The 25,541-nt window shown below is 42.5% G+C and overlaps 2 protein-coding genes and 1 long non-coding RNA gene across 6 annotated transcripts; 2 read left to right on the top strand and 1 right to left on the bottom strand.

The window, feature by feature from the left end:
• LOC124340809 (pleckstrin homology-like domain family B member 1) lies at positions 1 to 16,056 on the top strand. 2 transcript variants are annotated; one of them, XM_046793493.1, is made up of 17 exons: positions 1 to 318; positions 5,016 to 5,372; positions 6,842 to 7,030; positions 9,448 to 9,627; positions 9,825 to 10,339; positions 10,424 to 10,665; positions 11,289 to 11,649; positions 11,710 to 11,829; positions 11,982 to 12,181; positions 12,250 to 12,352; positions 12,433 to 12,657; positions 12,735 to 12,845; positions 13,196 to 13,596; positions 13,688 to 13,787; positions 15,183 to 15,296; positions 15,368 to 15,658; positions 15,725 to 16,056. In XM_046793493.1, exons 2-17 carry the CDS (start codon positions 5,036 to 5,038, stop codon positions 15,905 to 15,907), a joined length of 3,672 nt encoding a protein of 1,223 aa, XP_046649449.1. In that variant the 5' UTR covers positions 1 to 318; positions 5,016 to 5,035; the 3' UTR covers positions 15,908 to 16,056. The 2 variants fall into 2 exon arrangements, with proteins under 2 accessions (XP_046649449.1, XP_046649450.1); XM_046793494.1 differs by lacking the exons at positions 1 to 318; positions 5,016 to 5,372; positions 6,842 to 7,030 and adding an exon at positions 7,915 to 8,257.
• Positions 16,057 to 18,311: 2,255 nt separating this feature from the next.
• On the top strand, positions 18,312 to 19,165 carry LOC124341456. The gene is made up of 2 exons (XR_006918249.1): positions 18,312 to 18,450; positions 18,668 to 19,165. It is a non-coding gene; the product is annotated as an uncharacterized LOC124341456 (long non-coding RNA).
• Positions 19,166 to 23,525: 4,360 nt separating this feature from the next.
• On the bottom strand, positions 23,526 to 25,455 carry LOC124341121 (DNA-directed RNA polymerase III subunit RPC4-like). Of its 3 annotated transcripts, none has more exons than XM_046794062.1 (8): positions 25,225 to 25,455; positions 24,898 to 25,157; positions 24,683 to 24,819; positions 24,469 to 24,610; positions 24,307 to 24,396; positions 24,103 to 24,233; positions 23,779 to 24,033; positions 23,526 to 23,713 (listed from the first exon to the last, which is right to left on the bottom strand). In XM_046794062.1, the coding sequence occupies exons 1-8, from the start codon at positions 25,323 to 25,325 to the stop codon at positions 23,594 to 23,596; spliced, it is 1,236 nt and encodes a 411-aa protein (XP_046650018.1). In that variant the 5' UTR covers positions 25,326 to 25,455; the 3' UTR covers positions 23,526 to 23,593. The 3 variants fall into 3 exon arrangements, with proteins under 3 accessions (XP_046650018.1, XP_046650017.1, XP_046650019.1); XM_046794061.1 differs by having other exon boundaries at positions 24,683 to 24,814; positions 24,893 to 25,157; positions 25,225 to 25,452; XM_046794063.1 differs by having other exon boundaries at positions 24,313 to 24,396; positions 24,683 to 24,814; positions 24,893 to 25,157; positions 25,225 to 25,451.
• Between the last annotated feature and the right edge of the window lie 86 nt (positions 25,456 to 25,541).

The following is a 25,541-nucleotide window of genomic DNA, read 5'->3' as shown; positions in this document are numbered from 1 at the left end:
ACCGACCGAGAGTTCCAGACCCAACATCAGTCGATCCGTTTCTCCCACACGGTGTAGTAGCTGCCTACCAGTCGAATCAGTGAACTTGATTCGATTTTCCGTTTTGGCCTTCTAATAGATACCCAGCAGTGACTTTTGCCTATAGATTTCTCGTTGGCTTCTAATGTCCAACTTATGCAATTCGCTGTTGCGTGAGTGCTGCTGTGCCCTGTGCTGTGCGGAACGCCGACAATAGGCACGCCGATCGGATTTTTTCGCCGACCGCTGATTAGATACACCGGCCCTTCCATTTCCTATACTCGGCGAAACTTAATTAAGGTAAATGGCAGCACTGATTTCGTGATGAAAGAAAGAGATAACGATACAAACTTTGTTTGGTGGGCTGCGTGTGTGTGTGTTTCGGTTCGTTCTGAAAGAGCCTAACGAGTTTTGACACTCTTGCGGCTTAACGACTTCTAAATATATAATGAATATCAGCTGACGAATAGTGAGCTCGTTATTAAACTTATAGTTTCTGCCAGCAGCAATCCTTTTCCAATCATATCGATTATTTTGTTATAGGCTGGCTGATTCTTTTTGGGATGATGATGATGATGGCATACTACTCGACATTATATATTTCTGACTAAAATAACAACTGGTATAATGGCCGCTTCGTATATTATATGCTCCGAGATATGGCTCATAAGAAGCTGCCGAGTGATTTTGGGAGTTTGCCACGAAAACTTGCCCATATACTCGACGTCTGCGCTGGAACAAAAGTATAATAATATCAATCCTCCTACGCACGCCAGCACACACACAGGGTCCAACCGGAATCATCACATTGAAATGATGTGCTATAGTGACGTCCGCCCACCGTGACATTTTCCCAGCCATAGCGGAGCCAATGTTTGAACGGAGACGCGCGTTTCGCGCTCATTTTTCGAAACAAAACAAACTTGGATGGAGATATTCAGATATGTTGTGTGTGTTTTCACTGCTGTGTTATGCAGCGTATCAAATGTTATGTGGCGACCGACAATTCTTTCCTCTATTCATCAGCCGTACAGTCGCCCGTTTCATCTTGAATACATCATCATAAATCAAGTAAAGATGAAACCGCGACCGTGCGCTATAGCGTTCAGAATCTTTTTCCATATAGAAAATGTTTATAATATACATATATGCAGCGTACTAGACGTGAAACTAGCGACGGCGTTTTGAAGGCAGAGAACAAGTGCCGCAGTCGCCCGACGTATGGAGAGGCCGACAACAACAACAGAATCAACCGAAATGCCAAGTGAGATGGCGGTGGTGGCGCGTAGAGACGATTTGTCGATACGGTTCGTATGGAAATTTGATGACGACGACGACCATCGTTTCCTATGCCCCACGTTTTCTCTCTAAAAGGGCAAAGTAAATGGGGCTCTTCTTTTTCTTTTTCCTGAAAAGGTCTTGTAGTTGTTGCTGATGCACATGGAGAGGCCTCGGCTTAAGAGTTGTTGTGCTCTCCTTCCTATTCTTCTTCTTCTTTCTTTGCGTTGTTGGATTCGCTATTTCGTTACCGCCCTTCATTCAGGCGTAAATAAAAGAGAAAAAGAAAAAGAAAGAAAGAAGTCTGTGCATATCATTCGAAACGCGTGAGAAGACGAATGGAAACTTGACTGCTCGAATATTGGACCTGGCCGCCCGATGCCCTTTAATCGTTGATGTATTATTCGGGTTCGTGCTGCTGCAAAATCTCGCCCCGAATAAGTCCTAAGGCGGCCAGGCCAGCGCAGCAGTTCCTGGACGTGTGTGTTGTGTTGTGTAGCCAGCTAGCCTGGGCTGTTGTTGTGATTCAATGGTTCGTCACGCCCTATTTCTTCCCCTCGCTTTCATCACCATCTTTTTACGCCCTTTTATTTACAGCCACAGTCCTCGTTTCGAATAAGAAAAAAAAAAGCTTGTTGCTCTTCGGCGATAGTTCCTATTATGTAGTTATGCGTGGGCTACACTATAAAATTCCCCCTTATTTTTACTGTAGTACCCACTACTGAGAGGGCCATCATCGCCGGGATTGTGGAAATTCAATCCGTCGCTCCGGTTTCAGCCCCTTTATACTACACCGAATGCGCGATCCTCTCTCCAAGGAATATCTAAATTTACTATACTGCACGTATGCGTGTACTCACCGGTGTAAACTTATTTGGCTACGGGGCGGTTGCAACGTGGGTAGTATTCCGTGCGGTGCATGACGAACGGGTCGGCTGGCCTGGTTATGGGCGGAACTCCTGGTGAATCATCGTCCAAGGAAATTGTAATATAAAGGAGAAACGACATGCGAACGGGAGTGGTCCGACTACCTACAGACAGCACGCTTTGTTACTAATGCTATCGTGAATATTCGGCGTTCTCAATTTCACGAACTTGGTAGATTCCAACTGAAATAATACAAATATCAAGATGTAGTATATTTCATTTGAAATGGCCTGTCAAGCGCGCCATTTGATTGCAGGGCCAGACAAAAGTCGGGGAGGGGAAATCGTGCCGTAATCGACACATATAAATTCTCAATCGCGGACGGGCTGAAGGGCATACAGTCTCGCACAGGGCTGGGCATCAGCAGCATTACTGGGTATTTGAATATTGGAAAACGACATTCCGTCACGATGAGTATAGGCTAAAAAAAAAAAAAGAAGGTGTGGTATCTGTGTGGCCAGAGGCCTTTGATAGGAGAGTGGTCGACTCTATATACATGTTTATTATCAGAGTGGTATAATATACAAGTTAATCGGAGAATAAGGCCCTCTAGGTCTTTTAGATATTAGCCTATCAGGATATGAATAGAGCTTAAACATTTGCCTTTTGGTTATGTATAAAATTATCACGACTGATATTTTCCTTTTTTTTTTTCCTTTTTCTCCTTATTTTAACCCACACATTATCAACGGGCTTCCCAATTCTTCACGGTCTTCCGAGTTCCGACTGTTGACCCTAATCGATTGCTGTTGTTGTTTTTTTGTCTTTTTTTTTGTCTTATTCCTTTTTGGTTTGCCTCTTTTCATAATAAACACGAACATCAAAAAAAGAAGAAAAGAGAAAAAGAAGAGAAAAAGAAGGAAATGATGAGGACCCCAACTAAGATTCCGTCATCGCGTCAATATAACACAGCGTGGCTTGAAACCTATCAATTCCCTTCAAATTCCCATCTGTTACCATCAACCAGCGACGACCGGCATATCCGCCGTCCTGCACAGTCTAACCTCGCTGGCATTTAACTAGGTGACGTCATCACGCCGAAATTCTCTTTCAGCACGACCAGGAGGGATCTATATAGCGTGCAGAGCTCAGGGGTCGGCAGCAGCAGTACGTCCTCCAAAATCGCGGGGGCTGTATAGAGTCAGAGTGTGGAAACACGATACCACCCAGCCATATGCCGACCGAAAAGGAGGGAACCTTTCGTCTTGTATTCCAACCTGGGCGCAACTAACAAAGTGAGAGTGCGGGATGAGAGGCCGTCAAGAGAGTCGGGAAGATAGGCGAAGAGTGAAGAACGTCGAGAGCACAGCAGCCTTATCAGTCATGATATAGGCTCTCTCTCGTTCTCTTTTTGCTCCTCTCTTGGATGTGTATGCGGAGAATGTCGACGAGAGTGTTGCATTCATCCAAACTTCACGTGCCGAGTAACCATCGCCACCATTTTGATTTCACGTCGAGGGAAGGGGGGGGGGGGGCGAAGAAGATAAGACAAAATAGAATATACAAATTTCAGTTTGAATTGTTGACTGTTGCCGGGAAACGAAACGAACGAGCGCTGGAAAAAAAAAAAACTTTTATTTAATCTTTATTGAGTCGCGTCGTCACGACGTTCAAATACTCTGCCGGGAAAGTTGCTGTTGAATAAAAAAAAAGGCACAATATGTAATAATAATATAGCGGGAATTTGGTCGAGTTTTCTTTTTTCTTCTTCTCTCTTCTTCTCATTGCGCTGTTGGAAAAAAAAGAACGGGCGAACGAGCGTGGGATTTGAGGATGATCACCGAGAGTTTCTCCCGGCAGCACTTTATTTACTACACAGAACAATCGGATCTCGAGTATGTTACACTCTCTCTCTCTTGCAGGGCACGCACGAAGTTGCGCTAGTTATAATTATAGCTCTCACTAGACTTGTACATGTTACAAGCTGCAACTGTGTGCAGCAGTTATCAGCACATGCGGTATAGCAGCAGACTGCAGACGAGATTTTCTTTTCTTTTGTCGCATTTCATCGCGGGGGCTATACAACATCGTCATCAATCTTAATGCGTTGTGCACACACCATTTCTCATTCGAAATAAATAGATTGACAAAAAACAACCACTCCCCCCCCCTTGGAAGACAACTACGTACTAAAAAAGAAAAAAAGAAAAAAAAAAGGGAAATTCGAACTGGGCAAGATGGAAAAGCCAGTCCATCACATAGACAAAGTGTGAGGAACGCATCCGAGCATGGACTTGTATGGTATTCCCATCATCCTTCAGAAATTCATCATTGATCAAAAACACAGCAGCAGCACCAGCTTTCTATAGAGCTGCTGATGCTGCCGCCATAACTATAAATATAGACTCTGTGTGTGTGTGCATAACGGTGCATATACATATTTTCTGTGTCTGTATAAGGTTATGTGTTGTTTTGTATTTTTTCTTTTCTGGGTTGTTCGTTTGTTGCTGCTTGTTGCTGTCACGATAGGCGTCCACCCAACAACGTCTACGTCAGTCCCGCGTTGAGTGGTTTCTGATGTTGGCGTCTGGCGCTGTTGTTGTTGTTGTGTGTGCTGCCCTCCATCTGTTTTGACTTTCTCATAATTCTTTCATCTTCCCTCCGATTTTTCCGTCCGTTTCTGTTTAGACGATTCGACCGTGACAAGTGCCAAACAAAAATCTGAATGAAATACAAATAAAATGTATACCACACTAGCCCAGTTGGGCGCGTCGATTCGAAAAGAACAAAAACCCATTGAAAATTAAATTTAAAAAATGAAATGAAAATGACGTTTGTTGTGTAAACAATAGGAGGTGCCAGAGACGACAAGATGATGGCTACAGCGGCTGTCAAACGGGCTTGGCTCAATGCGAACCATCACCACCACCAGCAATTGATCAATGTTAGCAGCTTGGATGGAGACTCGAGACCTTACTGGCAGCAGCAGCCACCGCAGCAGTGGACCCCACCGCCAGATCCTCATTATCGGCCCGTCAATGCGGCTTATTCTCGACACCATTCTCCATCGCCCGGCGTCGGGTCTGTCGAGGTCTGCGAACAAGGCCACAACGCCCTAAAAGTCCGGACGGCCGATTGTGGTCCGCATCTCGTCAGTTTAGGCAGCGGTCGGCTCAGCACCAACATCACCCTCATTCACTTGCCAGAAGGTAATTATTAGTTAGAACTAACTATAGTCGTTTTCCTCTATACCGAGTGTGTCGTCGTGTACAGACAGCTTCCAGTATTGCCCATTTTCTCCCAAGGATTTTCGCCAATTGGAAATCAAGTGGAATAAATAGTCAGCCAGACAGGGAGAGAGAGAGAGCGAGAGAAAGGAATAATTGGTGCGCTTAATTTCAATTTTGTGGCTAAAGTTTTTTTTTCCTGTCTCACTTAGAATGTGACGGACATTTCCCTCCGGTCCGACGGATATCCAGTCGTGTTCTTTTTATCAACGATTGCGTATTTTCTTTTCTTTTCTTGATTGTTTTCCCATGATTGGCCGCGGAATCAGCTGACTTTCTAGTGACATTCTCCAAACGCATTTGATACGCGTGCGAGATATTGGATAGACAATGGCGCAGGAGCGGCTGGCCAAAGTGAAACCGAAAGTTGGATGGCCTGTGAATGACCAATGTGTTAAAGTGAAATCGAGATAGAAGTGGATCTCTCCCAAATTAGGCAGCAGCAATGGTATCTATTAACAAAACGACGAGTGGAATGATTCGAATTTCTTTCGCTCGCTTCATCGCGCGGCGAGCTATCAAATTCAAATAAATTTCCCCTCGCATCAACATTGGAGCAATCGTTGGCTTGTAACTTGCAAGGTAGCAATAAAAATAAATACCTGGTTTTTCTTCCTCTTTCTTTCTTAGTCTACAATATCAAAAGCCGCCGCCTATGGCCAGCGGGGAAACTATCGATCGCTCATCCCCTCACATGTACATACATATTCCCTCCACCCATCTGATGACCCGGTCTTTTTGGCTGCTTTAGTCTTTTTTCAAACGGGACTCTTTTGATAGTTTTGATACGGCCGTTTCATGGGAGTCATGATGAGATCCAGCCGGAGAAGGGGGGAGAGAAAAGAGGTTAGAGGAAACAGTTTGAAGAGAATTTGAGAAACTTGGAATATAAGGTATACGGGGAAGAAATCGGATAGGCTCAGCTTTCTTCCCCTTTTCAAATTTTGTTTTTTAAAGGGGAAAACGAATCGTTTTTACCCTTATAAGAGGCGGAGGAGGTTTGATGCTGCGATTTGTTGGTAACTCGTAGGGGGTTTTTCATTCGAGGTCTCCCCGGCTCTTCTGTGAATAGCGTGAGCGTCTTTACATCGGAATTCACGAGACTGATCCATCACCTGACTCATCCTTCCATTCTCTACTTTCCTATCTCGACGCTTTCCAATATGACGGGAGATTCGGGAAAAAAAAAGAAAGAAAGATGGAATATCGTCATATATATAAGAGATATGGGATGCGCCCCACCCTTGACTCATTAGCAAACGCTTTACGCAACGCCCCGATGACTCGCCATAATATTACTCTCTCTCTTTGCTCGGCAACTATAACCCGTTTTTGCCCGGCATTTATTTATATATCCAATTGTTTTCGGATGCTATTTTATATTTCCCAAGGTCGGATTCTGATGGGCTGCGGTGGGAGCTACGTCCAGCGCCAACCGGACGTTCACGTCCAAGGGACTGGCGTCGAACCAATTCACTGCTACATCGAAAACATCAACGGTACCGTCAGTCTCTATCCGCTTGGCGAGATGACTTCTGTGGACGGACTGCCCGTCGCTACGCCTATTCGTCTAACTCAAGGTAAAAAATATTCAGAAAGATTTCGAACCCCACCGTTTGGGAAACATACAATAGCGTGGCGTTCAATCGAACCGGTCGGAAGACTTCATTCTCCCAACCGGCAATGGGTGAGGCCTTTTATATAAGAGACCTGCTTGATAACATCGGCCGTTATTGTATTGACGCCCCGCTACGTCAATATGGAAACAATGTTGTTGTTTTTTAAAGTTCTTTTTGTTTTCGGTTTCTTTTACCTTAAAAAAGAAAAAAAAAAAAGAAAAAAATTAAATTTTGTTGGTTCGAATAACGTGGAAATGGATTTGTTATTTCATTAGAGTGGGAACAATTGCTGGGAACAGTCCAAAACCAACCGCGGCTTGAAATCGAAAGGGCGTTTGATTTAATCAGCGCTTTTTGGGTGTGAAAGCAGAAACAGTACAGACCGAAATATTCTATTGAAAATAAGCAAAAGGGTGTCGATTGAGAGAGAAAAATAAGGAAAAATAGAAAAACAACAGCACCAGCAACAACAAGAAAAACCGAATTCACACTTTTATTTTCATTAGTAAACCAGCAATTGTGTGCGTCGAGTACGTAGAATGTCGTTAATGAAGCGGTACAACGGCAGCGGGTTGGTCGGTGGCAAGACAAAGATAGTCAAACGGGTAGAAAAAAGGGAAACAATCAGCCGATCAGCTCTATTGTTGTTTATTTTCGTTAGGGTCCAACCCAAAAGGAAACGGATAAAGAATGGGATGAAATAGAAGAAGAGAAATCATCAACCACCTGCTGCGTTTTCCAACGCATTTTTTTGTTTGGGTTGTTGTTTTTTGTTTTTTGTTTGAAAAAGTTGAAGGAAAAGGTCGCTAGATGGCGTTGACTTGACACATTTTTTTTGCCCACGCTCGTACACACAAGACAACTGTCAAGAGTTCCTTTTCGTTTCGCGTTGTGTTATAACAGTGAAGCGGCTTGTTGCTTTGTGGCCAGTGTGTTTCACCAGCAGCAAGCGACCATCGTCTCAGCGTGTGTCCATATCTGTGTCTGGGAGAGCTTTTATAAGTCGAATGACATCGTCTGTCTCGTTGTTGCTGGTTCCTTTCTTTCTTGTGTCGCTAATGTGATGTGAATGTGGCTGGACTGCTTTCCGTGCCAGCACCAAACCGTGAAGAACGAGTGAAACTGTTTCAGAGAAAACCTTCTCGTAGAAGGGATAGCATCGCCATGTGTGCGTCCTAGTTTGTGATGGTATGCAATCTACAAGTCACATTCTTTTCACCCGATTTCCCCATTGTCCTAGGTTGACTCCCTTCTTTTTATGGATTTCGGTGTGCTACTTGTTTCCTCCGTTTGCTTGCTGGCTGGCAGATTTTTTTCAGACGCAACATTCCTGCAGGTGGTGTAACTCGTGTGGACATTGACACATGGACCGTTTCTCTCTGACCTTTTGTAGGGGAGATTGAACATGACTTCTTATCCTTTTGTTTATCCAAATCTGGCCTTCACATTCTCCGTCCCTCTGGTAGATAACCATCCCATACTGCTCCCAAATCCATTTTCTCCATGATCTAGACCTGCCTTAGGCCTTTTTGATGTTTATAAATAAAGAAAGGAGTGAGAAACATGTTCCAAAAGCAGCACTTCATCATCAAACAGAAAGCAGTAAAAGAATAGACAGATAAAACAATGGAGGACTTTTGAAAGAATAAGATAGAAAGAGAAAGACAGAAAGAAGAAGAAGAATGAGAGAGAGAGGCGCGCCCGACCGACCGTGAAACACACTCATCAACATCGGATAACGTGATACATCCCCATCTCCATTTAAAGAGAAGCTTCCTGAGCCTCCTCCCAACAATAACAACGGCAGCAGGAGCAGCAAGCCAACAACCCCCCAACCAAATAGAAAATACTTTCATCTTGTTCATTTTCTCTCCACCCATGGCCTCCTTTCTTTCAAAGTTTTTTTTTAACGGTTCGAAAATAAACCGACGCGGTCATTTCGTCCTCAAAAAGAGAAAGAGAGAGAGAGAGCAGCGAGCAATGGGAGAAAAGACATTGACGGGCCACTAGCGGTGGTGGTGTGTGCGTTGTTATTGCCGTGGCCAAGCAGTCGGCATCTTGTGTGACCATAACAAGTCACGCACTACTTTGCATAACTGGTCCCTCTCTCCCTCCCCCATGGTTGGGACCTGAGCACGGATAGATCCAGATAAGGTGGACGGATTGCCTCCTCAGAATGGGGCGAAAGACGGGGGGTCGCCTGACCCTACTCTGAAATTTTGTTTTCTGCCCATCTCCTTACAAGTGGTTGTGTGGCCCGGAAGGGTTTATGGAGTTGGGATTTATGACCGGTTTCAACTGTCTGTTTTCCCCCGATGTGTCAGTCTCTTTCTCAACATTTTCGTTCAACGTTTTCTTCGCATTTCGTTCTGTTTCAGGGTCTATGATTTGTGTCGGGAGATCGAATTATTTTCGCTTCAATCATCCGGAAGAGGCCGAACGGATGAAGACGATCCTGCCGAACGCGCGGATTTCATCCGTGCCCATGAATTTCGCCAATGCTTCGTCAATTTCTGGCATCACTAGTGCGCCATCAGCAGCTTCCCCTGAGCCTCCGGGTATGTTGTTTAGTTCTTGTGAACTTTCTTGCACATGTCGGCAGATATAAATGTTTCTTCGCCGTGTGCTGCCTGCGCTCTTCTCCGCCTTATTTTCTTTTTTCCCGTGAAAAGTGTCGATTCATTTCTCTAATGTTTATTTTTTCCCCTCCGCTTTTGTAACTTACTTAAAATTCTATTCTTCTTCCCCAAAAAAGGCATGGACAACCCGGAGTATTTCCACATGCCTGGCTTGAATGGCCATCACCATCCGCACAGTAATGGCAATAGCGCTTTCCAGCCGGTGCGCAGCAGTAGTCCACAATACATCGGCGAGTACCTGCATCCGCGGATGTTGTCGCATTTCGATCACGACGACGACGACGACTACGAAGTGTCTGTCCCAACCTCGCCGAAGCAGCAGTCCAGGTGGCATTCCGCCTCGCCTAAAGTCTTCCTGCCCAATTCGTCGACCGTCTCATTACCGGCGAGTGCCGTTCTGGGCCTGCGCGGCCGCTCTGCTACACCGACGGCCGTCCCTACGTACAACCCGACATCTGCAGAGGCTCACAGTGCACACAAGAGGTCGCATTCCGTCGGTGCCAGTCACAGTTTAAACTTGCAGCAGCAGCAGCAGCAACAACAACAACAGCCCAAGCCAATTTTGAGGCAAGAACGAAGTCTCGAAGCTCTGGCCGCCTGCGAAGAGCAACTGGAGGAACGTCGCCGCAAGGTTCGTTTTTGAACTCGCTGAAATCATCAACACCGGAATGGAAATGTAAAATATCCAACAAAATTTTGTGTGGGCAATTTCCAGGCTCAAGAAGATCGTGTGAAAGAACAAGAGCAAGAAAGGGAGGAACGCGCTCGGCTTGACGAGATTTTACAAATGTGCGCCGAGTACCAAAGGCAAATCGATGATGAGCAGCGACATTCCCGCGACGCCTTCACCCTTTCCGACACTCGGCCCGACAGTCCCTCCTACAGCAAACAGCTGAGCCATTCGGCAGCGTCCGGAAAACCTCCGCCATCACCTGGTCATAGTCTCCACCCAAACAGGTGAGAAATCCAAAATTTTAATTTTAAAAAAAGGAAAATGGTAAAGGAAAAGAAAAAAAAAGAAAATGGAAAAAGAAATAAAAGGTAAATATGAAATGGGTTGAGCGTGGAACCAATGTTAATGATCAGCTGGGAATTCAACAACGCCCTTCCGCTTCCATTGTGCAGCCATTTGTTTGGTGTCTAGCCCCTAGTGTCAACAGCCTGGACAGAACGATTTCACCCTTAAGGGCTGACGAGCTGAATTCTCCAGTCCACTCCACTTGGGCCATTAGATGAATGGCGTCCTCCCTTACATGGCGATGCCGTGATAGCTTTTAACGCCAAGACATTTTCATGACAGAAAAAAACCGAGTTCGGTTCGGTACCGTAACCGAAAATTCGATAAAGACGGCAAGAGCATTATCAATGCTGTTGAACTATTCAACTCACGTAATATATATCTAATATTTCCCGTCAGTGTTGGTCAGTTATGGTTCGGCGGGCCGTGACGAGGAAATGGTGATTAACAGGTCCGTGCGTATTTGGCAGTTTGTGAGTGTGTCTGTACGCGTTTGTCATTTTTATGAACTTCATTTTTCATTTTTTCTATTGCTTTTTGTTCCTGTTTTTGTTTTTTCCAGGATTAAGACTAACGGTTCACTGCCACGTAATGAAACGAGACGATCGGTTCAGTCGCCCAATGGCACCACCTCAGCCGGACGCAATTTAAACACATCCGAAGACGAATTGAGTGGCATTTTTACTTTTGACCCCACACCGAATTCTGTGCCAGCCAGTCCATCTCTTTCGAACCATCAACAACAGACGGTGGCGGCTGATCTGGCGGTCAGCTGCAAGAGTCCGTACGAAAACGTCTGTATGCCGCAGAGTCCGCGAACGCGCATCCGCACAACAGTTGGCAAGAATAAAGAAGATAGTCCCGAAAGCCTGTCAACCAACCAGCATACTTACCAGCTCATCACCTCCGGTGTTGCGGCCGAGGTATTTCCAGTTGTGTAGCTCACTGCAAATGGAGTGATAAATTGACAAAATGTTTTTTAGGTGGCCAAGAGGGAAGCTGGTCGCTTGGAGAAAGAATGCCAGCAAATCATGTGCATCATTTCGGCTTTGAAAAATCACGTCACGGACGTCGAGCATCAAATTGACGAAGCCATTCGAGAGGTAACAAATACTTCTTTTGTTCGCTTTTTTTCTTATCTTATCTAAAGTGGAGAAATGAAAGCCAGCTCACCTGCGTGCGAAGAGATAAGACTTGTGTACATGTAATTAAAAACAAAAACTTGCCATTTGTTTCTGTGCGGTCCGTGATACAGGCCGAAATGGAGCGCGCCCTGCTGCAAGGAGAGTTGACGGCGCAACTGGAAAAGATTCTACAGGACGAGAAATGGATTGAACAGCTGGAACAGAAGGACCAAAAGTTGGCTGCCGAATTGGATGAGTTCAGATTCGAGGAAGGCGCCAAAATCCAAACTTCCAAATCCAAAATGGAAGCCATTGAGCTAGAATTAAACCAGTAATTTGTGCATTTCCGTTATATTACTCGTTGAGAGGAAACTTATTCTTCACATTTTTATTTGGCAGATTGGAAGAGGAATGTGATGCATTCAGCGGGTCAACGGACGAAGAGACGGCTTTGTTGGAAAAAATAAAATTCCAACACGAGCTACTTGACACGGAGCGGAAGGTTAACATTTAATCCATTTGACTTAATGACTATTACTACAGTGATCAACTGAATAACCCATTTATTTGTTTGTTTTTTAGTCGTTCGAGGATCTAGAATTCCGATTGATGGAAGGCGTGGCTCATCGGGAAGCTGAACGCGAAGAATTGCACAAAGAAATGGCCGGCGTTGAACTGCGTCTGCTTCAACGACGACAGCAGCTAAGGGAAGTGGAGCAGCAGCAACGACAGGCGTCGGACTCGGCCCGGAGCGAAGCACAAGAGTTAGCCAATAAGCGGAAAGAATTGTTTCAACAAATTGAAGAGGTTAAATATTACAGCGAGTTTCTTTTTGCTTATATTTTTACATTGTACTCATGTCCTTTTTGTTTTTATTAATGTAGGAAAAATCAAAATTAGTAGCGTTGCAAAGTAAGCTGGAACAGCTGTTTAGAGCCGGACTGGCCGGTGGGCATTACGACAATGGAGCCGAAGCTTCGTCTGACACTGAAGAGGTGAACTCAATATTTCATTTTCGCTGAGAGAAATGTGGTCAAATTAACTACTGAGCCGGACAGGCCAATCATGCAAAAGAGAAATCTCTAATAATTTTCTGCGGTTAAGTAGCTTGTGGTGTGTGCAACCACACTCGGAATGAATAGGCGGTCCTAGCGGGCAACTTTTAGTGCCATTTTCCTTTCTCGCGCATTGTTGTCCTATTCTTGGAAGTGTGATGAATCGAGCCCACATTGGATATAGTTTTGTTACCGCCACCGGTCGAAATGGATGTTATTTATAGGGTCATGACCTCTAGCCGCACAAAGTAAACTTTTCTTTTCTTTTTTTTTATTGCTTTCGATCGTAGAGTGTGACGGATATCGAGCAAAGGCTACAAGAACTACGGCAAATGGGTCACTCTCAAGAGGATTTGGATCGAATCGAACGAATTGCTAGCCAGAACCGGGCGCTGAACAGCACAGACGATCAGAGCCGCAAGGCAACGGCGACATTGATGGAGATTGAACGTAATCGTCAACTGATCCTTGTCCAGCAAGGCGCCCAAGTGCTGGAATACGAACGAAAGAAAGTAGCCGAGCTTAAACGACGCGTTCAAGACCAGGTGCGAGCCCAGTGGGAAGAAAGGAGATCAATGGAGCAGCAACAGCAGCCGGTCGATCGAGAAGTCAACTGCCACAGTCTGAACAGTGTTGGAAGTAGTGAAGAATCTCGTTCAAGTTTGACGGGAAGCGACGCTCCCACCGAGAGGTTGATTGATGCATATGCACTCCATCAACAGTTTCATCTCTTAACCGTTCCATTCCCATTTTTTTTTCCTCTCCTCCTTTTCCGAATGTAGCGATGACGTTCCAGCTAAACCGGGCGGTCCTGATCGTGGCAGCAACGGCAGCACTGCGTCGGCACCGAGCGCTTCCATCACCAGCATCTTGGAGGTCAAGGTAATTGGTTGAAATAAAATCATTATTTTTTCCGGTAGTTTCCGTCGCCAAGAGCAACCAAGCTTGATGAATGACATGGTTTTAACTGGAACGTTGGGTAACCAACACAAAATAGGGGAAAAAAAAGAGAAGGAAACTGCGAATCTACTCAGGGTGGTCGTTCCTTTCCTTGCCCGTCTATTTATAACGAAGAGTTAAAGTCCCTGCCCGATCCGAGCCCATTTCAGTTTGTTTGCCGGAACCCGCAAGTCGCAATGCGCGCTATCCGGCACCCCAAAACTTGAGACAGTGTTCACTGAGCTGTCCAGTATGATTCCGGCCTTCTCCACTAACTGAGCTAGCGACAAGGACAGGGCGAAAGAAATTTAAAACAAACAAAACAAAAAACGCAGGTTTTCTTTCTGGACAGTCTCTCAAGTGTCGTATGTGGCCTGTCCGCCCACGTTGTTTGTCTGATGACTTTTTAAGTGGTCTGCCAATTTATTGGAATTCACCAAACAGCATTCTCTCATGTCGCTCATGTGGATGAATTACATGCGGATGCGCGTACGAGCTAAACGTAAAACCAGCAATTCTCGTCAGGCAAGTTTCAACCAGGCAAAAGAGGTATATACAACATTCTTGATTTTAATAACAGTCCCCAGTGAACTGACGTCACATCAAATCGAATTTGTGTGGCGGACTCAACCAACTCTAAACAAGTAGAGAGCTCTATTCAGCGATGTTGAGGGATCCCTGATCGATCGAAGTCTTTTTGTTTTATTTGTAACGCTTCTCCGAAACGAAAGACATTGTGCAAAGGCTTGGGGTTCTTCTATTACCAGAAAGCATAGCGTGCACCGACTATGTGGTTTGTCGAGGTTGCTGTTTTCCGTCGTGAGAGTAAAGTCCAATAAGTGGGGCGGAATAATGTATAACTTTGGTGTCGATAGCCTCCAGTTCTGAGTAGAGAGTAATTTGAGGAACAGTGCCGAGCCTTATCATCGCTCGTCAATAGAGAGTGTGACTTTAGTCTGCCGATTGGCGTTCACCAACGCACTGGCCCAGTAAAAAAAAAAAGTATAGACGCCATTTCTGTTTTAGCGATTTCTTCCCCCCAAGGATAAAAATGCTGCCGGCTGATTCACATCACGTCCTGTTCTTAAAATACCAGGTAGTAGCTACCACATCGTAGTTAAGGATTTTCCGGTCCATTTGTTTGGTTTTTTGGAAGGGAGAGGGGGGAAGTCGGGAGGATTCAACACGTCCCGATAATGTTTGCGACTCTGATGTTTGTTTTGGCATGGACCGGATTCTTTTGGCGTCATCGACTGCTGGAATGTCCTGTTTTGTTTCGCTGTTTGTTATTAAGAATGGGCGAAATTTTTGTGATAACAAATACTTTGGATCGCATAGGTACGACAACACGACTTCCATCAGCCATTGGAAGATTGCCGGCCATTGTCAGAAGCATCTTCTTTTGGCGGTGAGGAACTACCCGGCGAAGTCCGTTTGAGGGACAAACAAAGGGTAAGTTAAGTTTATTGCAATATGCTCCTTGACGAAATTTTACGAATCGATTTGTTTGTATGCGTCATCAGGCACAACAAGTCCAACAACAACAACAACAACAGCGGCCACTAACGCGTTATCTGCCGGTCCGCGGGGATGGTTTTGACCTACGCCAGCATGTCGAAACGGCAGGGCACCAGGTGGAACTCTGTCCGCACGTCACTCTTACCTCGACTTCAGCCCGTGGTTACCTGCACAAAATGGGCTCACGTTTCAAGACGTGGAACAAACGCTGGTTTGTCTTCGACCGGACGCAGCGCACTTTTCTCTATTTTACCGACAAGAGCGAGACGCGCAAGCGTAGTGGCGCCTACTTCCAGGTCCGTCACTTGAATTTTCTTTTAAGGCCCGACTCATTTCTCATAATAACCTGTTTTCATTTCTAGGCAATCGAAGAAGTTTACGTCGACCACTTACAATCGGTACGTTCGCCCAATCCCAAATTGACGTTTTGCGTCAAAACGCGCGAAAGGACCTATCATTTAATGGCTCCGAGTGCTGAGGCCATGCGCATCTGGGTTGATGTCATCTTCACCGGAGCTGAAGGCTATCAGCAGTTTCACGTCTGAGGTCGTTTTTCCGATGACAACCATTTTTGTTGGAGCAAAGTAAAACACAAAACAATGGAAACATTGATGATGAAATTACGTCGAAGCCAATAGTTGTATAAAAGTATTCATTTTATGAAGAAGACGAAAATCAACCACACATGTTCCTATTTGACGTTGATTTGAATAAGGGAATTATCTGAAATCCCTTAACTTTTATTTCGCCTTTTTAAAATGCAAAGCCAATCACGTCATTGGAATCTTGTTTTTTTACGAAACAAAGCCAGATAACTTTATTTTGCTGTCTGTGAGGGGAATTGATTGGATTCCTAGTCGATTATGATTTGGGAGTGTTTTAATCTTTCGTGTTTTTTATTTTAATTATGTATCGCTCTATTCCTTTTTTTTTATTTTGCGGTGTGTGTGCGTGTGGCCGTGACGGCTCCCACTTGTGTCAGGTCGTCTACTTGACCGATAGAAGAAACAGCAACAAAACGAATGCCGCTTACAAACGGCACGTCTCGTTCAATACACAGGTTTCTTTTTATTTCGCTTTTCTTTTTTCCATTTCAAAATAGATTTCACGCTGGCTATTTTTACAGTTGTAGCAGTCACGCTCACCGGCTGTTTGTGATGCTACACAAATATGTTAAATTCCGATTGGACCAAAGTAGAAATCGACCAAATTAGAAATTGTTTGAAATTGTGCAGGAGAAATCACCCGCCATATTTTAGCCCACTACAATCTTCGTATTTTTCTAAAAATATTTCCAATAAATATTACATTAAAATATTGAAAAATTTGTATTATAAGATTGTCTTTACGTTTTTACTTCTTCGTTTCTGTTATATTTCGCACTAAAGACTCGTATATGAAGACTCATTTTTCGTTTATACGAATTACGAAGGGTATCTGTACGGTTTATTTTCCGTTTTAGGCCTACACTACTTTTTTTACTATCAAGTATCTATCAAGGTGCATCGGGAAATACTGCTTAGTGTTAAGTCTTTTTTCTCGAAAATAGATGGCGGGATTATATTTGGTTTTCTGTTAGTCGTCTGCTTTTCTTCGTTTGGAGTTTTGGACTTTCGGACATAAAGAGAGAGTGATTATGACATATGTTTCTGTGTCTTTTCTTGCAATCTATTGAATATTTAGTATTGAGATCGTGGTTTTCCATAATATTGAACCAAAATATAACTTTTGTGAAGTGATTTATTCCGTATGTGTACTGGATCATATTTCAAAAAATTTTCCTCAATCTAACCTGTAGGAAGGAACGGGAAAGGAAACAGTAGCATACAAGGAGCCTACCATTCGCCCACAAAACTCGTCGTTCTGCTGAATGCATCATCCAGTTAATACAGGTAAAAACCAATATGGTAATGGCTTAGTCAGAATTTTTTTAAATACCTGTTCCCAGATTTAGTAAATATTTGTCTAATTATTAGCAGTTTCTATTGATCTTGGTAGGTCACTACCCCAGCGTGGACATGTTTGTTTTTCTGAACATTTGTTTCAAAAAATAATGCAGTGATGTACAAGTATTATTCTTCTTTTGGTTTTAGATAGTTATTTGATGTCATAGGGAAAGTTATGAAAAATATCCTATCATCTAGGACAAAGGTAATCTTCAGGTTTGTTGCAGCAGCTTAAGAGAAGAATGTGTTGTATTTTTCTTAATGTTAAACATAAGCAGTAGGTAGCCATTAACTTAAGTTTATTGGATGAATGTTGGAATATTTATTGACATATTTCCTTTAGATTCAACAAGACTAACTGTTTGATGCCTAAGTTAGTTGCCTAGGTGGAGTGGAACTCAACTCACTTGTACGTACTCTTAACACAGATAACTGCTGTTGTGTTTTTTTGTGTTGTTTAACTGCTGATGCTGTTGCCTTACAACAGTTAAAAAGATCATATTCAATTCATTCATTAAAGCTATGATCATCATTAAATTTATTGATGCTACAGTGTAAGATAGCCATAGGCCATCACCATTCAAATAATTTTCAGTGATGTGAAGCTAACTAAAAACTGTGTATATTTGAGTCATAGGGAAAGCTGTTAGAGTAATCTGGTGTTTATGCTCATTTGATTCATTTCGTGCCAGCTAGTGAAAGCCGAAAGGTATGTCCAATTAAAGTTGAGCTACTGCGTGCAGCGTGCTGTCTCGAAGCAAGCAACCAGCCTTTGCGTTCAGTCATTTTGAACAGGAATCTAATGGCTGTCAATAGGTGGCTGAAATTATGTCCACCAGGTAGCGCGAGTGTCTTCAGCAGCGGCGCACATCGGCCATTTTGTTCCAAAACGCAGCAGAGATGGGTTGATGGTCGTGACGTTTCTCATGATGGAAATTAAAAGGCATTTATTGTTAAGTTCTTATTGTCATTGAATTTAAAATTTTGATGTGAAAATTTAAAGGTGATCTAGCATGTAGAAACCACTTTGCCAAACCATTCAACTCAGACTTGGGAAGTGCCTGTACATTGCCGAAATGGCGTGCCTCGTGTGTCTTTTGCCTGTTCTTAGGCGTACGTCTCATCCCATGCAATAGCAAAAAGTAATCATTTTGATCAAATGTCTTTCAAAAGTACTACAGATTTACTTAACATGACTAGAGAGTAGACCAATTTGCTCTGCTACGATAGAAATTTTGAATCACATATCAAAGTTATTCTGTTGGACTGCATAGTTTTCTGTTACTCTTTGTATTCTTCTTTTATAATGAGTGTGTACACAGTTGTGTTTCTCAAAAATAATTTTCTTTTCTTAAATAGGTATAACAAACACTTCTTTAACGCTGTTGGTTACCTTGTTGCAGCCAAATGGTGAAAGGTGTGACGAAGACAGATTGAACCGTTGTATACAGCATGAGGTTGCAGTGTGATACAAAAGTTGGACCTGAAATTGCTGTGCTGTTGTAGCTGAGCTGTTCCATCTGGGTTCCTGACTTGAAAATTTTTGTGTTGTTTGCTTGCCAGTATTTTGTGCTGTGACTTCAAATAGTATGATCTGTCGTCTTTTGAGTTTTCATTCAATCATGCAGTATACGACTGAGGCAACCTGATTAATGTCAGGTTTGACACAGTCGAGAACTGCTAGATAAAACAAGCTTTCTGCGCCAAACAAATAATAATTTGCATATAACTTGCATCATGTTATTATCGCGGTAGAGAAAGCGACAGGCCCCCCCTCCTGGGGGGCCACAGGAAAAATATGAATGTGAATTTTATAAATTTTGTATAAACTTTTGTTGTGAATACAATTTGCGTACAATATTATTTTCGAATGTAATTTTTTCGCGACAATTTTTTCATAAATTCGTGCAAGAAGAATTTTTAAAATTTTTTTCAAAAACAAAAGTCTGGACTTAGTAGAAAATAGGTGGTGGATATTTAAGAAAAAATAACTTTGGACTTTGAATTTTTATGATAGAAAAAAATTAGAATGTAAACTAAGTTTGAATTTTTATTGTTGTAGCAGATCAATTATTTGTAGGTTTACATGGCTCTCAGAAATATTTTCTCACATCACGAAATTATCAGCAGGAGGAAAGGTGTTTTAGGAGAAAATAGAGACATACGTGATTTATCGATCAATCTTGTATTTCAGCAATCTTTCAACGCATACAGTGAAATACTTCACAACTTCGATGTATCGGTCGGAGCAACATAAGTAGTGGTGACATAGTCAGGAGAATTGTTGGTGTAATACATAAGAACTTCAAATGGTAGTAGTTTGGAGCAGGATAATACTTAAATTAGTCGATGTAGTATACCAGGAAGCGTACGTGGTTGTGTAATAGGCGGCTTCTTCGGTGTAGTACTTGGGGACTGCGTTGTTGTAGCTAGGTGTAGCGTAGATCGTGGTGTAGTAGACTGGAGCATCAGTGTAGTGTTTCAGTTCAACGTAGCACGAAAGAGCAGCTTTTATGTGGCAAATCAGGACTGCGTAATACTTGGCCGCCTCAGTTCTGGTTGAGTAGCACGGGGCAGAGTAGAATTTTGCCGCTTCGGTGTAGTATTCGACCGTTTTGGTGGAGTTATCAGTGGGAACCCTCGGTGTAGCAGCTGGGAACAGAGAAGTAGTTAGGAGCGTCGGTGCAGTAAGTAGCTGAGAACAGAGTAATACTTGGGAAACTCGGTGTAGTCGGATGGGGCAGCATACATTGTCACGTAGTACTCCGTCGCCTTGGTGGTGTAGTAAATCGGGCCAGAGTAATACTTCAGGGCTTCAGTGAAGTACCTCGGGGCAGCGTAAGTCGTGGTAGAAAGTTCCGGTGCACTAGTGGTGTAGTACTTGAAGACCTCGGTGCAGGAACTCGTCGTTGCGTAAGTTGTGTAGGAAGGTGGCGGCGTTGCGGTTTGGTTTGCGCCATACCAAGGAGACATCGGTGCACCAGTGGTCGACCCATTAATGATACAACACCCAACAGGAGCACGACGCCATAGTTGACTAAACAGTAAATAAATTTTTAACATTAAATATTAACAGGCATATTAACAAATTAAGAAAATAGAATTGATACAAAACTCATGTACAAATAAGAATATTTACCCATAATTGCGAATCGGTTACAAGATGAGGAATGCAGCTGGTGACAGATAAAACACTGTAGTTCGAGGACTTTTTTATACGACTCCTTTTACGCACAGAAATGCTTCGGGACGTAGGTGTAGTAGCTCGGGGCAGCGTAGGTTGTAGCGTAGTACTTGATCTCTTCGGTGTTGTAGTAAATAAGGGCATGGGTGTAGTAGGCAGGGGCAGCATACAAAGTCGTGTAGTATTCCGGTGCCTTAGTGTAGGCCTAGTACTTGCCTCGGTGTAGTACTCTAGCTCTCAGGTGATGTAGCTCAGGGCATAGTTATACTTCGGAGATTCGGTGTAGCAGCTCAGGGCATCACAAATTGTGATTTAATACTCTGGAACCCTGGTGGTGTAGTAACCGGTTGTTGCGTATGTTGTTGTTGTGTAGTAAGGCGGCGGCGTTGCGGTTTTGAATTCGCCATAACCAGGAGTCTTCGGTACACCAGTGGACGACCCATCAACGATACAACACCCAAAAGGGGAACGACGCCATTGTTGACTAAACAGTAAATACATTTAAACATTATTATTTAATATTAACAGGCACATTACCACATTACAAAAAACAATAAATTGATACAAAACTCCATGTAAAGACAGAATATTTACCCATGGTTGCAAACTAGCAATACGGTGAAGAAGGGAGATTGTGACAGATAGTGCGCTGCAGTTGTTGCCGTGTCGGAGATGCTCACTCGACTGACTTTCCTTCGCCTTTTCTCTTTCCTTTTATACGATGTTTTTTTCTCCCCCTTACCTCTAAAGCCTTGCGGGTGTTGTACCTGTTTGATAATGATGCAAAACGTCCGTCCTCACCCAACCTCTACACTGCTGCATGACACGTTTTTCTCCGTGACCTTCGAGTGTGACTGTCCTTTCCTTCTGCAGGTTGTCGTTGCTGGGGATGGGTCTACAACAACCAAAATCAAAATAAATACTAAGTTAAATGGTAATGGCTTAAAACTATACCAATTGACATTGGAGTCATTTTACTCGTTTCTTCGGTGAATGAATAAATATTCCATTTCGAACCGTTCGAAGGACAGTCGCCTTTTTTCAAAATATTCCTCTGCAATCTTATCCAAGCTATCCAAGTTTCGAACAAATGATCAATCTATATACATTTCATGATGTGCACACAGTTGAGCCTTGTTAGAAACCTCTTTTCTCTGTCAATAAGTTCTCAAAAGTTGCAAAAAGTCACATGAAAACTTACTGAACTATTAACTGATTTAGAAACCGGAAGTAGATATAAACGCAAATTATAAAAAATCTAACAAGTGAGCTTTGTAGCTAGATCACTTACTACGGTCAAATATCACCACAAATAATCTCACAATAACTACAATAAATGACTTTAGAAATAAGAAAAATAAAAGTAAGTAACTAAAGCTGGTGCTTTTGCTGAAAAACAATCGAAGATGGCCTTAGATTGACGCAATCTAGCATCAAAAAGAAGACATCCCCTCTGTTCTAGCTCATCTGCTCATCCACACTGAATTGAATTGAAATAACAACACTAACAACACAAAAAAAGACAAATGAAAAATACTCGATACTCACAACGTATTCTCCTGACTAAAATCGTGATCTCGTCGTCCTCAAGAAACTCCCTGCTGCATTGAGAGCTGGCCTGGGGCTCTCAAGTTTGCTGGTTAGTCAAATGCGGTCAAATGAGCGATGCTGGTTCGGGTAGCTGGAGCAGGCTCAACTCTCCTATGCTTCGTAGCGACGAAAGGACGGCATGCAAGTGAGCAGTATTGCTCACTTGCATTTTCATCAGGTGTTACCAATGGAATGGATTCAGTATCATTGAATAATGGCTCAAGATAAACCTAATATGAGAATGGGTGTTCTTATTTAGATACCAAAAATATCAAAGAAGATTGTAGCGACACCAAGCAATACCTCAAATCAAGAGCGTCCCGCTCTAAGAAAGTCAAAGAGGGAAATTCAAGAAAGCAGCCAACGGATTAACAAACAAAGAACTTAGAGGACACCGAAAATAGCCACAAACTGTTTTCATTTACATGTTAAGGCAAGAACCAAAATAGCACAGCAGCAGTTTTACCTCTGTTTGCTTTTTCTTGGGAATGGAAATGATCTAGCTAGATTATAACACTATCATCAACTGCTTCAGAAGTAGCGATTAATCAGAGTCAAGAGAGAACCTGTAAAACCAAAAATTTATTAAATCACCAAATTTATAATTTATTTTAAACACATGCTTGACATGGTAGCAAAATATGAAAATAACCATGTCTATTATGGTGTTTACCTTTTGCATTATCCACAAATTCGACTGTAAAGCTGATGCTTGTAGCTGTATATTTTGTATACAAGTACAACATCCAGACCACAGTTTCAAAGATCTTAATCTTATTCTTGAAAATTTAATGATATTGTAGTTGTATGCATTGTCAGGTTTTTAATTAACGATGTTACACTGCTGTTCTGTCTTATTTTTATTGCATTTCACATTCTCACAACTTTGGAAGTTTTGACGACCTAGAAATTAATGAGAATGTTTTCGCGCGTCGCCCAATGCACTATCTTAGAGATGTGGCCAAGGTCAGCGTTATGCCGTTATCGGGTTGAAAAACAATAAGTCAATAACTGATCTAATGGTGAAATTGAAAAATATACTCGATGTCTCGAGAACAAGTAAAACGAAACATACAACTCACGATTTCCACTCGACCAGTCTTACCTCGTGACCGTGTTCACTAATTTCACTTCTTAGTCTCTCACCACTCACCAGCAGTCTCATGCGTGACATGACAGATAAAAATAAGACGTTCTGACCTGCGGGTAATCGGGTCAGGAAGAAAAAAACGGAAACCCTACCAGCTCGTTAAAATCTTGTCCGACTCCCACCTTCTTCGGGCCAAATCCACTTGCAGAACCGTAGGGGAGGCGCTAATAAGAGGCACTTTCCTGTAATCTTTAACAACTAACGGATAATGGTGATAAATGATAAGAACCATGAAAATGAGAAAATCAAAAGAAAATAACAGATTATTACGCTTGAAAGCCCTCAAACCAATCTATCACTCGCCGAATTTTATTCGAAATTTCGCAGCATTAAATTGAACAATGACAATAAGTAAGGAATATTAGGAATCAGCAATTAGTTCATCCCAATCAGGTAAACAGACAGTTTTGTATTTGATTGGTCCTAGTGCTCTCATTTTGCCGGTCTTATCTTCTGCATCAAACTCAACGGAAATCAAATCCTATGACAGATACATAAATGTTTATGCAAGTGTCAGACGAAAATTTTTGAAAATCATAGAACTACCTGTAAGTAAGACACTTGGGTAGCGCTATCCAACACAAAAGAATGTTCTCCCATTTGCAAAGTTATCTTCCCTGATTTATGGATGCGTAGAGTTCCTAATCGACCTTCAGGAATATCTTCAAAAACGCTTTCTTTATCAGGTTTTGCTTCAGAAATGGAGTGATCAACGACTTTCTCTTGAATTGCTGTCCCAGGTTCGTTTTTAACTTGAGGACGTTCCTTATCCGATTTCAGGCTTGGCAGCACATCTGGTAACTTCAATCAAAATAGAATTGCACGATTAGACGACCAACTACCAGGCGATAATGTCATATGTCAATGTACCTGAATGAACAGTAATTCACCCTCATTTTCGAAAATGTGTTCTCCTGTGACTTGAGAAGGTTTCAGACGTCGCTGGTAAGAAGATGCTTTAGGAGTCGGAATTGGTTTTTTCTCATCCTTCTCTTGCTTGACTAATGTAAATTTCAATATTATTATTTTTTAGTTTGTGTGTGCAAAAACATTTAAAATTTCTGAAAAAAATACACATACTGGTTACCCCTCCTTCTACTGTGATGGCTGGTTTGCTTTCAGATTTTATACCAATATTTTCACCTTCTTCCTTTACACTTACATCTAGATCATTATAAAAACAAAAGCAACCACATTAAATGTACCATTCCTTTACTGCTACTCAGTTATGCATACCTAAACTTGATTTTGGTAGTTGGATGGGCTGCATTACCATGTTATTGTCAAAACCATCACCCAGTTCAGAATCATCCAAGAAATCATCTCTTAGCAATGCACTCAGAGCAGCATCTTCCTCTTCCTTGTTCACTTTGGAATTCTGTTGATTTCAATTAAATTTACTGGTTATTTTAAATGTCTTTTTTAAAGATTCGAAGAATTGCTATACTACCTGAGTGTTCAGTCGTGGTTTTTCTAACCCACCAGAAGAGCCTCCACCCTCTCTGTCAGCATATGCTGATGATGAACTTTTCATTTTTGAATTCGAATCACATACTCCTTGTCCAAAAAGTGCTCCTTCGCTCTTAAAGAATACAATGTAATAATTGAAGGATATTAGAAATTACATATTATTAGCATAACAATACAAAAAAATTAGTACTTGTTCCCATTTCTTTCCTCTGCCTCTTCCTCTTCCCCGGTTATCATCTCTTCTACCACCTCGCCCTCTGCCATTACTAGAAGATTCTGCAGAGTTGTCAACATTCAATGGTGCCTCCTGAGTTTTTGTGCGCCTAACTGGGATCGTAGGTTTGAATTCCTTCTTTGGTTTAGCAGCACCTTTATCAGCACTTGACACAGAATTTAAATTTGGTCTGGAACTCCCACCTAGGCTAAGATCCCTTTCACCACGCAAAGAAGGTAGTCTAAAAATTTTTGGTATTTTAATAATCAATAATCAAACTTTTTATTGGACAATCGTTTGTTCATTACCTCCCTGATTTACTGGCATTTAAAGGCGATATCGCTGCTTTGAGGGCTAGTTTTTTTACGAGATCTGATGGATTTCCTCCTGAGCCGCCTGAACCGCTCATTTTCAGTTTTCAGTTTTTTACCTTCACGAAATCGTGCTTTGCAATTTCGTCTGCAACAAATCCATGCATGGCCAAACCATGGGCATAGATTGCCAATTCGGCAATTTGGATATTATTTTGAGTTTTTGACCTGGCAGAGAATCAGAGCCTCTGTCTGTCAGTTCAAACTATTTAAATTGTAAGATAAATCAAAATTGAAAGAAAGAATATGAAAGA

Source organism: Daphnia pulicaria, chromosome 5 (genome assembly GCF_021234035.1).
Source record: "Daphnia pulicaria isolate SC F1-1A chromosome 5, SC_F0-13Bv2, whole genome shotgun sequence".
Classification (NCBI taxonomy): domain Eukaryota; kingdom Metazoa; phylum Arthropoda; class Branchiopoda; order Diplostraca; family Daphniidae; genus Daphnia; species Daphnia pulicaria.
The sequence above is the reverse complement of the archived record's forward strand: the minus strand, read 5'-3'. Positions and strand labels throughout refer to the sequence as shown.

What these genes read in the sequence shown, in the direction of transcription:
- LOC124341121 (XM_046794062.1), bottom strand. Translation starts at nt 25,325, where the DNA reads ATGAGCGGTTCAGGCGGCTCAGGAGGAAATCCATCAGATCTCGTAAAA. An exon ending in ACTACCAAAATCAAGTTTAG is followed by an intron (nt 24,397 to 24,468) that starts GTATGCATAACT and finishes ATAATGATCTAG; the next exon opens with ATGTAAGTGTAAAGGAAGAA. An exon ending in AGGAGGGGTAACCAGTATGT is followed by an intron (nt 24,234 to 24,306) that starts GTATTTTTTTCA and finishes AATTTACATTAG; the next exon opens with TCAAGCAAGAGAAGGATGAG.
- LOC124340809 (XM_046793493.1), top strand. Translation starts at nt 5,036, where the DNA reads ATGATGGCTACAGCGGCTGTCAAACGGGCTTGGCTCAATGCGAACCAT. An exon ending in TGGAGGAACGTCGCCGCAAG is followed by an intron (nt 10,340 to 10,423) that starts GTTCGTTTTTGA and finishes GGCAATTTCCAG; the next exon opens with GCTCAAGAAGATCGTGTGAA. An exon ending in GTTTGAGGGACAAACAAAGG is followed by an intron (nt 15,297 to 15,367) that starts GTAAGTTAAGTT and finishes ATGCGTCATCAG; the next exon opens with GCACAACAAGTCCAACAACA.